Consider the following 13,567-nt stretch of genomic DNA (forward strand, 5'->3'; position numbering starts at 1 on the left):
CCCCTGTGCAATCAGGTGGGCACAGCTCCATGGTGCAATCGGGTGGGCACAGCTCCCCAGTACAGAGGCTGGCACTGCTCCCTAGTACAGAGGTTGGCACAGCCCCCCAGTGCAATCAGGTGGGCACAGCTCCCCAGTGCAATCAGGTGGTGGCACAGCTCCCCAGTGCAATCAGGGTGGCACAGCTCCACGGTGCAATCAGGTGGGCACAGCTCCCCTGTGCAATCAGGTGGGGGCACAGCTCCCCAGTACAGAGGCTGGCACTGCTCCCCAGTGCAATCAGGATGGCACAGCTCCCCAGTGCAATCAGGTGGGGGCACAGCTCCCCTGTGCAATTAGGGTGGCACAGCTCCCTGCTGCCGTCGGTCCAAGCACACACCGGGATCTCTGCCGGGGCTCTGCGCCGGGGCTGCCACCGGGCAAGCGGTAGCAGGAAGGGGAATGTGAGCACAGGGCAGAAATCCTTCTGTGAATCACTGATTCCACAGAGATACCATCCTCCCCAACTGTGAGCCTGCTAACAAACTGGTTTCTGGCCAGACAAACTCCTGCCTTTTGCAAAGACACCCCCTTCCAAATAACAGTGAGCAAGGTTTTAGTAAAGTTGACTAGCATGTGTGTCGTGTTCACATTAGCTGCTTCTTTCTTTATATTGCCTTTGGCTTTGCCATATGAATCTGAACATATTAGAAAAGAAAAGGAAAGGAAAAAGAAAAAGGAAAAGAAAAAACCCTCAGCTGTTCTTCCAGCACCTCCACAGAGTCCGTAGAATGAGGAGGACTAAGGGTACATTGTAATTCTTTCAGTTACATGTACATAACATTACTTGATATTGCTATTTTGCAACTTACAAAGGTTACAGGTTGTTTTATTTTTAAATACACTGTAAATGTCCTCTACCTAGTAGAATACCTTAGAATTACACTACTAGGTCATAGCATCAATCTATTCCGCTCAAAAGATGCAGTGCTGACACAGTTGTCTTGGGTTTGTTTGGATTTTTTCCAATTGAAGTGGTAAGCTAAGACTCCATATGGATACAAAGGATTTTTCCTAAGTCTCCCTCCTTACTAAGATGCTTCAACAGATCACACCTCAGCTGGGCTATGGCAAGAGTAACTCCTCTCCCTCTCAGACACAGATTCTCCATTCCCTATGCTGAGCCCTCTGTGGAGGAGTTTACATACCCCATATTAAATGGGAAAATATTGTGACACAAGCCATTGAAGAAGGACTAAAGAAATATCTTTTGTCTCAGAACCAGGTGAGACAAAAAGATTTAAACATCTTTTGTCTCAGAACCAGGTGAGGGAGGAGGGGAGAACTGTAGGAGATGACAAACATTCCCAGGCTCCTGAGAGAAATTGTAAGAACATGGAAAGAACAATAATGTGTATTTTCATGAGCAGTAAGAGAGCAACCACACTGTGAAACAACCCTGAAGCACTTTGTTATGGTGATTCAGACTCATTCACCAGCTCAGGGGAAAAACAAGCATCCTATCACCACCAGGAAAGAGCAATCCCTTCCCACCTCCTCAGCCCAAGCAGTTTGCACCATTTTGTTCTAATAACATGCAGAGGTTTTCAGAGGAAGCCTGCTCCAAGTCCAACTGAAGGATCCAGCAGTGACAATTCTGGTTGAATGAACACACCCTCCTGGACCTTGCTGTTGCCAGGTCAGACAGCATGATAGCTAGAGAGGAAAAGAGTATTAAAAATAAAAATATCCCTTCATTTCCCAAGAGGAAGCCCTCATAATGAAAAGGCTAAGAGTGATCCCTAAGTCCCCTTTCCACAGCACTCATTGCGTTGTGCTCAAATAGGTGAATCCTTATATTAGACTCCACACTTGTGAGAAACAAAAAAAGATTCACAACACTGTCAAAAGTGGAAAGAAAGATTTCAACTGTGCAACAAAGCATGTTTACTTTTTGATTACTGTTAAAGACCTTTGACAGTCTTTAACACAAAAAAATTTGGTATTATTTGAAATTAAAACAATTTTGTTTCATAATAGAGAACAGCTACCAGAGCACACCAAAATTCCTGATTTTAGCTTTCATTGCTTTTTCTACTATTTGAAACAGGAATAAATTCAAGCAGGATATTTGTACTGCACTTACTTCCCTCATAAGTTGTGTGCTTCTGAATCTATTTAGTGGGCTGTGGAACAGTACAGATTTTGTGAGCGTGGCTCAGTACTATCCCTGCCAAGCGATGAGCAAATATTAGATACTTCATTCAATACTGTATCTATTTGTTGCCTCAGGGGATTTTTTTTCTTATGACATATAAGGAAATACACTCTGCTCTTTTGTGATTTTTTTCTTCCAGGGGAAAAAAAAGTAACCCAGCACTAAAAACATTTGCATTTCAAGCTGCAGCCCTCATATTCAAGAGCTAACAGTTTAATATATACATGATGCTGCACAAACTGGGGATAAAAAAATCTACATTATGAACAGGAAAAGCAGTATAATATTTTCAGGAAAAAAAAAATTTAATTCATATCAACCAACTGTACAAATATAAGATTAATCAAATGTAGAGCAAATAATTATTAATCAAATGCATGGTACTCTTTGGCACATGGATACAAATCATACATAGAGGTAAGTATGCCTCTCACTAATAATAAGTTTTATACCAGATAAATAAAATTATCAGCTAAAAATCCAATTTATCTCTAAATGTTTATTGATATTTATTTCAAGCATCTTGGGTGAAAACAAGGCTATAAAATTTGGCTGAGGTAGCAGTTAAAATTTTATGGTTTTTTAATATTTTGCTCAAATTAAAAATAGGGAAATGCTTATTTTGTACAAAAACATACTTTCTTTGGTTCTGATTTGCTTAAAGCTATGCTTTAAGTTACAAATTCAACAATAAAACTGACCTACTTTTGTCTTCTTGAAATTTTAACTTGCACTATACAAATTTCACAGGAACCCTCTAGCACTCTCCATTATTGCAAATAACTTCCTATTATAAAACCTGTATTTGACTAGGTAATATCTTGACAATTCTTTTAAAAAACTGTATTATAAAATATTTTATATTTTAAAAAAGCAATGTCAGGATCCCCTTCTTTTATTTCTAACAAGAACCTGCTTCTGAGGGTGGGGGCAGAAAGCTTAGGAGAAAGTCTCTTTAACTATCCTAAAATCCTAAACTTTTGAAAAGCACAAGTTTTAACACATCATACCTTTAAATATTACCATGGGTAATATTTATACAATGAATATGCTTTGAGGTATCCACATTAAAAAATCTCACAGATATGGTAAAAAACAGTGATTTCAAAATAAAAAAAAAGTAGACAACTGACAGATTTAGTAACAGTTCTTAGGATCTCCATGGATTTCATGAGTAGTGAGTGACAACTGCCACACATGCAGGGATGCTCGAGTGCACTCACTGAAGGCTGTGAGCAGGAGGGCAGAAATCCCCCTGGTAGTGCCAGGTGCAGAAATTGGCTCCAAGCCCCAGCCCTGTGCTCCCTGCAGCCCCTGGCAGTGCCACAGCAAGAGGGAATCACCAAAGTCCATGCTGGAGGAGCACAAGTACTGGGGGAGGAAGAGCATTTATATCGGAATAAGGACCTGGATCAAAACCTCGTTGGGGAAGCAAACAAAGGTGAAACAGAGCAAATTCAATAGGATAACCTGAAATGAAAGAATGGGGGGAGGAAAAGGAAACACAGAGCCAGGGGAAAAAGGAGGAGGCCTGGCATGGCTGGAAAAAATAAGACAAGCTGAAGAAATCCCAGAGGTGGGAGCGAGGAAGGAGCAGTCACACCTGACAGGGAAGGGGACATTTGGGAAGGGCTGAAGCTCAAGAGTAGAAAGAGCCAGGAGGAAAGGGGGAAAGCAGCTGAAACCAGATAAGAAGTCTGAATAAGAAAACTGAAGAGGCTGAAGTAAGGCAGGAGCCTTGTAAAAAATTATCTGCTACCATGTAGTGCCAAGGCTTTGCTGAAGTGCTGCACACAACTCTGCAGTGAGGGACTAACCACACTCATGGGGGCAAAGCAAAGGGCTGGATCAATCAGTGGAAAGGACACTTGAAATGGGAAATCAAAAGAGCTTGGCCTTTTTGATGCATTGAAATATGTGTGATTATTTTCTAAAAATACATCAGAGGGGAAGGAAAGGTAAAATAACAGGAAGAGGAGGAACTTTTTAATCAGAAATACAAGTCATGAGAATAAATGAGCTAAGATCTCCCAGGAATAATTTAATGCTAAACAACTGAGGAAGATATTTGTAGCTGGGTTTTTTGGTGGTTGTTTTTTGCTTAGTTGGGGTTTGATTTTTTAAATCATTAGAGTGGTATCTTCAATAACATCTAAAAAGAAGAAAGAAGAAAAATAATGTGCCTTTTTTAGAAGCATGAAACCCTCAAAGCCATGTCAAGTTAACAAGCCAAAACCCTCCCTCTAAAAAAAATTCCTCCATCAACACCTTTCAGTCTTTCAGAGTGGAACTTGCTGGGCTGATGGGATGAGCTCTCAGAGCTGTGCAAGAGCAGCAGAACACTCACCCAGAGGCTCTGCCCAACAGGGTTCTAAGCTGGGGCTGCCTTTCTTCTCCCCCCCCCCCCCGCAAGAGCACCAGAATTTGTAATGTGCTCCAGTCAAAAATCACACGTGGTTCTGCTCTCTGCCAGCTTCACTTTTAGCCTCTTAATTTCCAATGGCTACAGCCAAAAGCAGGGAGCCAGCAAAACACAGTTTACTGAGACCAGCACACAAAGACAGCTTTTTGCTTTGTTTTTAAGCTCCATACTCTGACTTTGAAACATCTGTAATGCTTTTCTGACCTCTGTGTCCAGCTCCTCCACAGCTGAAGGAAAGCAGCATCAAAGGAATGATTTTTGCAATATAGAAATGTATTCTGCTGAAAGACCTGTAAACTGTAACAACAGCATTCAGGGTCTATTCTGGGATACAGAGTAAGTCAAATGTAACACACACACATCATCTACTTTGACAAAAGGCTTTGTTCTGGTTTTAACTGCTATTTAATCAGCATCCCACTCACATTTAGAGTAGATCTACTCAGACTTAAGGGTGAAGCCCTGTTTCCATTAAATTAAATAGGAATTATAGTATTGAGTGGAGACCAGAATTTTACTCCAGACAAAACATTTACCCTGGAACTACAGAATGCAGTATTTCAAATGTTTAATCTTTCCATTCAGGAGAAAAAAATGGTACAATATACCACAACTGAAAACATTTCATTTTTTTACCTTAACCAAAGTGGTTCCAAAACAACTAGACTTCTCTAAAATTATCTAGAAATTAACTACAATAATTTTTTTTCTTTTTTGCTATGAGGAAAAAGACACACTGGCCCCACAACAGAGAGCTCCAACAAACAACTGGTTAATTGTACGTTTCATTCAGTAGTGTCTGGGCACACCTCTAGTGAAAAAAGGCACAAAGCCATTTCACTGTTAAGTCTGGCAATTTGTGGGTAGGATAGCAATGAATACTTTTAGTTTGCATAATTACTTTCAAAAAGTCTTCTTTAGAGAACCTCTAATAAATATTTAAATGTGAGTAAAAACTCCAGCTAATCCATCTCCCAACACAAGCAGACTCCAGGCCACCCACATATCTGTAATCCTTTTTGCCCTAACTCCTGACACCCAGGATATTTTTTGTTATTTATGTGTAAAGAACAAAAACCCAACAACTTCCTGTTAAAGTCACATTGTTTACAGATGTCCTGCAACCACAGCTCTGATCATACCCACACCTCAGAGGTTTTGTTCAAAACTGATTATTCCTTTCTTTCTCCTGCTAAGAGAATTCTGAAAGCATGGCCCTCTCTTAACCAGTTGTTTTGCCCACCTGCACACAGGCACAGTGACAGAGGCTGCCCCATATCTTTGCCATAGGTCAGTACTAACCTTCATGAGCCTTGAGACCCTTCCCATACACCACACTGCCTATTTTCCCATAGGTGCTGGCAGTGGGAGAATGCAGGAGGCCAAGGGCACTCAGAAAGACACCCTCTCTCACAGGGCAGCTTCCACCTCTGGCACCAGCACCCTGAAACCAGTAACAGCAATGGAAGTGCCCGATAAGAATATCCAATCACAGTGAAAGGGCTGCTTAGAGTCTTCCAAACATTCCAAATGAGACTAAATCCTTCAAAATGCACCACAAGATCCTATGCCCAGCAAGAATTCTTTGGCATCTGTTTCTCTATCCTCACTTTCTGAAAGCCATTCCTATGCTAAAAGACACAGCTGCCTAAAATCATCTTTGGTCTTTGGCTTCCCCCACACCTTCTCTGTTTGAGATCATTATTTCCCAGCTGTTGCAACCTACCATTGCCCAGGTTTTAGTATTGTTTCTTGTCTTCAAAAATGTAAAACACCCCTCAAAAAAATTTTTAAATCCACCAAAAAAAAAACAAAAAACCCACACCAAAAAACCCCAAAATGCCAAACAAAAAACCAACCCAGATGGAATTCAGATTATCAAATATTACAAAATGCTCTTCCCCCCCTGTAAATGCTGAGAAAAAAGTGCACTAAAACTTATTATCAAGACATACTTCCCCACATCAATAAAATTAGATTGATTTTCTTACATTATGACTAGAAAAGATAGAAAGCATGCCTTTATAGAAAGTACAGTTCTGTTTAAAACACAGCTGAAACCTTCAAATTTAATTGTAGATTTATCCTTGTCTGCATTACCTACTAACTGCTGCACTGCTTTTTAAGAAACTATGAAAATATGTACCATGTAGGTAAATTAATAAGAGAAAATTAAAAATCACAGTACATTACATTCAGATTCAGTGAGAAGCAGAGTTTTCCCTCTTGTACAGGTATTTGCTATAGCACAAAGCAGCATTCAACCATTCCATCTCTTCTGTGATAAACATAAGGCTGTATTTCCATGTTCTCGCTGTGGCTTTGATTCAAACTGCTCTGGGTTCAGAGCTGCCTGCAGGTAACCACCCTGAGCAGGCTACAGGCTGTTGCTCAATGGAGTGGTTTCTCCAGAGCAGAAGAGAGGAGAGGGAGGAGGAAGTGAGAAAGGGAAGAAGCAAAGACAAAGACCTCTCACGAGTAGCAAATGTTAAGATAACACTCTCGGAAAGTTTCTTCAAACTTCTGAAGAAACCTGAAGAAACTTTAGTGTGTCCAGAAGAGCTGAGGGGCCAAGTAACCATGGCAGGCAGTGCTCACCACCCCCCCACCAGGGTCACCATAGAGCAAAGCCCAACAGCAGGCCAGGCTCATAACTTCAAGTAAGGTGACAGGAGGACAAGAACGCTCCAGGCAAGCTTATTCTCTGCCTACCGCCACTGTTGCAGCACTGTATCTTTGAGAACACTGCCCTGGACACATAGATGCAGGCAGGAATCTGTGCCTGGGAGGATCCAAGCCATTCCATTTAAGTATGAAATCCAAGTTATATCTCCTGTGGCAACACCCAGACATGCTGTCTGAGACCCTCATACCTTCAAATCACCCCTTTTCAGCTGGATCCCTATCCTATCAATCTTAAATGCATACTATCTCCCTAAATGCCAGGGAGAAGATGTATCCCCTTCTCAAAGGAACCTTATTCATTAGCTGTAAATGATAGTGATTACAAAGGGCTAGTCAAGGAGGCTCATTCATACCAACCACACCAATGGATGACCATTTTACAAAGACACTTGTACAGCTTAAGCTGTTGTGTTTATTTCAGTGGGTGAAGTTGTTAGTGCACAGCAGTAGTAAAACCAGGCAAAGGCATTTCTTACAGGAAATCTCACCCCAAAGACCAGCTGTCACAAGCATGGTTCTGTGTCACTCTATGTCACAGGAACAGGTGGGAGGCACTGTTGTAGAAAGAGCAAGGAAGGTTTTATTCAAGAGAACTGGACAGTTTTTATAGAGTGATATGATAGTTTTTATTTGATTGGCTAACCAACAAAAACATCTTTCTCATACACTGTCCTTGAGAAGAACAGAAAGACGAAGTAGAGAAACACCACCTACAGGTTGTTTATACTTAACAAGTTATCACATCTTTACAACTCCTTAAAAATTCTCACAAGCCACTGTGAGAAGCGCTTGCCTTTTCTCTCTCTCTCTGTCCTATGGCAACCACAGTTCCATGATAGTTAGAGATGTCATATTCTTCTTGAGACACCTCAAGATCACCCTTCTCTTTCCTCTTGCTTCCACCATGGCAGACTTTAGACAGAACTGGCATTAAAAGCAGCCAACAGCAAGACTATGTTGATTTCTACTTTTCTCTTTCACATGTTTATTATTTGTTTGAATCTTTAGTAACTCTTTATCCACTTTCCTGTTGAAAGATTTGTAGTTTGTTGGATTTGCATTTAGAGAGAAACAGTGAATAATACAAAGAAATCTCTTGGCTTCCTTCACACCAAGGGATGAGGTCATAGGGCTGTTGACAATTATTTTTAAACAATCAGCCTTTCATTCAGTGATGTGATTGTGCACATTCACACAGCTTGATAAAATACAGGCTTGCTCCTATCTAGAGCCTCAGGCTTGCATACATCATATCAAGTTTTAGTTTTTCAGGGCTGGAAACATTTTCTACCAATTTCACAGACCAAAAAGAGATGCTATCTTCCTCAGTACTTAATCTCCAAACTCGAGCCATTATTTCTCAGCCCTCCTATGCTCTAAAAATGTGGCTTTTAACAGATGATTCATTAAAAATATAATTTTTTCTAAATTATTTTCAATGATGGTAAGCTTCAGTACTTTGATCATTTCTACAAGACAGCCTCTGCAGCTGCCTTTCCCTTGCTCCCCCTTAGTCTCAGGAGCTCAGGCATCAGCTACGGTGACTTTGTGTGGCACCGCAGAGGGAGGGAGAGAGGAGGATGATTCACCTGTGTCTCCAACCAGATCTCTGAAGAGGAGCTTCAGCTTGAACATGAGCAAGAGAACAGTCATTTTAAAAACAAGAAACATTCAACTCTGACTCCTTCAGCTGCTACTTGGGAGTCAAAATAAAAAGAAGTGGCAAACGAACAAAGTAACTGTCTGATCTGCTCGAACACAGATTAAAGCAGCCACGTTGGGGGAGAAGTTGTGCCAAAATTGATTGAGGTGTCCAAGATCCTGAAAGGGCTGTGTCTATCCAAGGAGTTAATAACACATCTTACACCTAGATTTTGGCATGGTCTCTGACACACCTGTCAAAGGAAGGCTTAGGAGTAGCTGAAGACCTGCATGTGTTTGCCACTTCTGTGCAACCCCAACAGTCCAAAATAAGGAAGAGGCAAACAGGTGACTTCCAGGGTTTGTGATGTTTCTCAGTTAGTAAGGGCAATTTCATAAACAGTAGAAGTAGTACAAAATCTCCAAAACTGTGCATTTCAAGATGTTTTCTTCACAGCTAGTTTTAAGGAGTTTCAAAACAAAGAAAAGTAAATCCACAATACTGCATGCTAATTGCTAGTAATTTTCCATGTTCTTCCAAATCAGAAGGGAGAGGATACTCCACTTAATTGATCCCTTCTAATTAGTGCATTATGATCCACAGGCTTCTCCATCACTATCTTATCTTCCTTTGTTCCAGGGAAAAGAAACTTTATACCTGGTTTCTCGTGTGCTAAAGTTGGCACCAAAGGCATGACCTGAAACTACAGCTTCCAGTTTTAGGACAGTGCCATGGAGCACAAGCACAGAAATTTTCTTTATAATTCAGTTTGAATTTTTGGGCTGGAAATATAATCTTTTCAGAAGTCTGAATGCCAGAAAGTGCTTCCCAGGCCTGATAAAGCAGTGCCCACCAGAGAACCTGCTCCTCCACTACAGGTGGTATACAGACTCCTCAGAGTGCAGGTGTTAAAAGGATCCTGTGGCTCCACACAGGAAGGAGCACTGGAAAGTGCTGACACAGGCTCTCAGACACAGCCCAGTGCCCAGCACCTCCCACAGAGATCAGGAACAGGACCAGAGTGAGGCTGCTAAGCCTGGGTTTGGAACAAATTCCCAGGCACCTCTGGAGACCCGGAAAAAACTGAGACCCAAAAAAAGTGCAAGGGTAACTTGCTGCCATTTTGCAATGGGGATAAACTTCATAAAACAAACATATCTTTAATAACTTCAAAAATTTAGGTTCACTGTTAAAAAACAACAGAAAAACATATTCCTGCTTTGTACCCATGCTGCATTCCTGCTAACACAGACAGATATTTCCTCTGGAAAAAAAAAACAACTGCTCTGGTACCTGAGAAGGATTTTGTTCAAGAAATATAATAAATCTCTAGTGTCTCTGCAAAGATTGAAAAGCCCATTCCAGAAAGTGTAAAAAGAAAAAATATTAAGATAATGATACACTGTTATTTGTTTAAAAATTCTAACATTTCAGGAATTAATGAAAAAAGTTTTCCTAACACTTCCACTCATTTCTTTTAACATTGGTAAGAAAAATCCACGCAGCATAAGACAGTATAAATCCACTGAGACAAACATTCCCTGAGGTATGCACTGCATAATAGCTGCAGTGGAAGCTACGCCAGTAACTAATTAAACTTATGCCTCGGGCTTTAGTGATGTCAATTCATCTATTCTAAATCTATTCTGTTTTTAAAGAGCAAGTAGATAATTTTCCCCATGAATTCTATCATTTTTTTAAAAATTAAAAGCTCATTATTTAAGATCTTTTAAAGTAGAAATACACTGTGGGAAAAATGTGTTTGATAGGATAGGTTATGAATAAACATGGAAAAATGCCCTTGTGAGTCAGGTGGTCAGCTCATCCAGGAATGTGGAAACTCCTTTCTTCCTGACAAGAAATGAATGGGTACAGAAAGGAGCTTTGCTCTTGGCAAAGGTAGCTTCTAAAAACTCCTACAAAAACGAGGTGCTCATCCAAGATGCTCATTTTCACACTATATGACGACTCTTACCTCAAGAGTTACAAGTTTTCATTACGTTGAGGCATTTTTGGGACTGTAAATGTCCTCAAGGTTGGGTTATTTATGACAGTAAACTACAACAATAGTTACTCTTCCAATTTCAGCAGAATGGCTGAAACTATTTTATGGCTGAGTAACAATTTTATGTAGAAATAGCTTCTGAAATGAACTTTTGCATCCTTTAGCTCACCCTTGGTGCTTCTGTCAGCATCTTGTCATGAAAAGAGGACAGTCATGTCAGTTCTTCCCATGGTTCTTGTTACAAGGTTTACAAGAAGGCAGCAAAATTATGACAGTACTTCTTCTTTTTAATTGCATCAGAATTCAGATTCAGTATCTTCATAGTTATTGGTAAATTCCAATTGATGCAATTCTGCTTTAAAGGGTCAAATAACTTCCATATTAAGCAGAAGTTCTAGTTCATCCTCAAGCTCCACAAAGCTAACAGAGCCCTCTGATCACACTTCTTGCATAATCATTTTAGGGACACTAGGTTCACACGAACATTTTGTTATTTGAATCAGTCATGTATTACCAAAGAGGAAAAAAATGTATACCTGAAGTTCAAATCAGAAACATACTGTCATTAGCTGGCTTTGCTTTTGGCATGCTACTCTGAAAACACAACTACATGTTACTTCTCCTTGCATCAGATCACACCTGAATTTATGCAAACGTTGTGAAAGTGGTCCAACTTCACAACAAAATGAAACTGCTGTTTGCCATCTGCACTGGTAGTGTTGTAGAGCACACCATTAAGCTTTATTTAGCATTGTTTATGCTCAAAGTGTCCCCAAGCAGTATTGATGAGGCTGGTTAAGTGCTGGTGTCAGAGAGGCCACCACAGCAGCCATTAAAGGGCTTACAGAAGTTCAGAAGGTTCAGCCCTGTTTCACTGAGAGCAAATATTAGAGGTGTCACTAAGTTTTACAAGCAAAGGGACATGAACACATGAGCAATTTTAAATAATGTGGTCATTAATTGGATATTAACCAGGTGTTCAGGAGAAAGGAAGGTTCATGCAGGTGCTCAGTTCTTGACATGCTGAGTACTTACAGCCCTAAGGCCTGAAGTTGCTATAACCAGCTGCAGAATGGGCACAGGCTGAGCTGCTCTAGCAGGAATTCATCAGCATGAGCAAGAACTGCCTCCTGTACATTCCAGGGGTACTGTTTGCAGAGATCCCAAACACAAGAAATCACAGCTGACTCTGATCTTTAGATGCAGCCAAGAAAGATGGTCTGAATACCACTTGCCACTCAGCCTCTGCAAAGGTAATAGATGCAAGGGCTGCCTTCTGCCAACTCACCTTAATACAACAAAGCAAATCTACCTGATTCAACTTCTAAGATTTTGTCCTTAGACAATTAGAATTATTTCTTATTAATATAATTTTAAAAAGTGAGGTTTCAAGAAAGAAAAAGGCAATAAACCAGCTCCTTAGGGGTGTAATTTTAAGTGACAACTTTGGTCCGTGCAGTTTGTGGTTTTTTCTGCTTCTCCTGAATAAACTCTGAGTGTGGTTTGAAGATAGATAAGACACACACATGTACAAAGTTAAATATTAGAATATTCAAACAGTGTAAACTGAAGAATATGCACTTTATAATTAGCAATAGGCAGTGCAATCCAAACAGAGCCATAAATTAGACTACATGAGCTTTAGATCAAATCCATGAAGGTAACACTGCAAACCACCCATAAGAAAAGATTTCATAAAACAAAGCTAGGTAAAGTAACTGCTGGTGAGTATCTCTCAAAAGTGAACCCCCAAAGCCAAAAAGAAAATCAAATAAATTGATTTTGATTACACAGTTTGGTGCAGTTTTAAAGGAGGCTAACTGGGGGAAATCAACATAAAGACACCATGGCAAATTTGAGAACACCACAAGGTAAAAATTTATTACAAACACAGATGTCTGTCTTTGCCAGTAGAGTGTCACAGGATTTTTTAAATCCAAGAACTCATCACTGCTTGTACTAAACCTTGGAAATATCAGTACAAATAGACTGAGTGCCCTATGGGGTGGCTCCCAAGAGCCATTCTGCTCCACCTCAGGGCTCCAGTTCCAGCTTCCCACGCATTCCATCAACTTTTACTCGTCTTGTCCCTCATCTTTATACCAAACCTCTGTGAAACAGGGGCAGTAGAGATGGTTTACAGATGTTTATGGTCTGCAGAGAAAGCCATGGGGCATGCTTAGTAGCAGGGTGATAACTGAGGAAGAAAATGGAAGAAAAAACACCTAAAAAAAAAGAAAAACAAACAACCCAAAAAACCCAAACCCAAACCCCCAAAAGGAAACACAGCAGAGCTGGTATGCTGAACTTGAACATTACTCTGCATTTCCTGCAGTGCACTTTCATCTTAGTGTTGTCTGGGGTTTTTTTAACTACATTTACATTTTTCAACACACTACCCTGGGTCACAGTGCCCTATTCAAGCCTTTTAACCCCAACCCACAGCTTCACTCCCTTTCAATCACCCTTGTTAAATTCAGGCCTTGTTAGCAATTCAACAGAAGTTTTTACTCTGGACGCTGTTCTTTGTCATCCTTTTATTTCTTTATTTTTATCTGTTTTAACAGAGGTCACCAATTTTAACTCCTCAGAACAGCAAACATGGCCAAGCCATTA

General features: G+C 40.4%; 1 protein-coding gene across 6 annotated transcripts in view; it reads right to left on the minus strand.

Moving 5' to 3' along the window:
* SH3KBP1 (SH3 domain containing kinase binding protein 1) overlaps positions 1 to 13,567 on the minus strand; it is a 209,539-nt gene that overhangs the window by 154,252 nt on the left and 41,720 nt on the right. Inside the window, exon 1 of one of the 6 annotated variants that reach the window (XM_050973296.1) lies at positions 6,808 to 6,894. The exons of the other annotated variants lie outside the window; for them this stretch is intronic. Coding sequence (XP_050829253.1) covers positions 6,808 to 6,879 — 72 coding nt within the window. The 5' untranslated portion in view covers positions 6,880 to 6,894. Of the gene's footprint in view, positions 1 to 6,807; positions 6,895 to 13,567 lie in introns of those variants that run through there. 6 annotated transcript variants of the gene reach the window in all.

Source organism: Serinus canaria, chromosome 1 (assembly GCF_022539315.1).
Source record: "Serinus canaria isolate serCan28SL12 chromosome 1, serCan2020, whole genome shotgun sequence".
Taxonomy (NCBI): Eukaryota; Metazoa; Chordata; class Aves; order Passeriformes; family Fringillidae; genus Serinus; species Serinus canaria.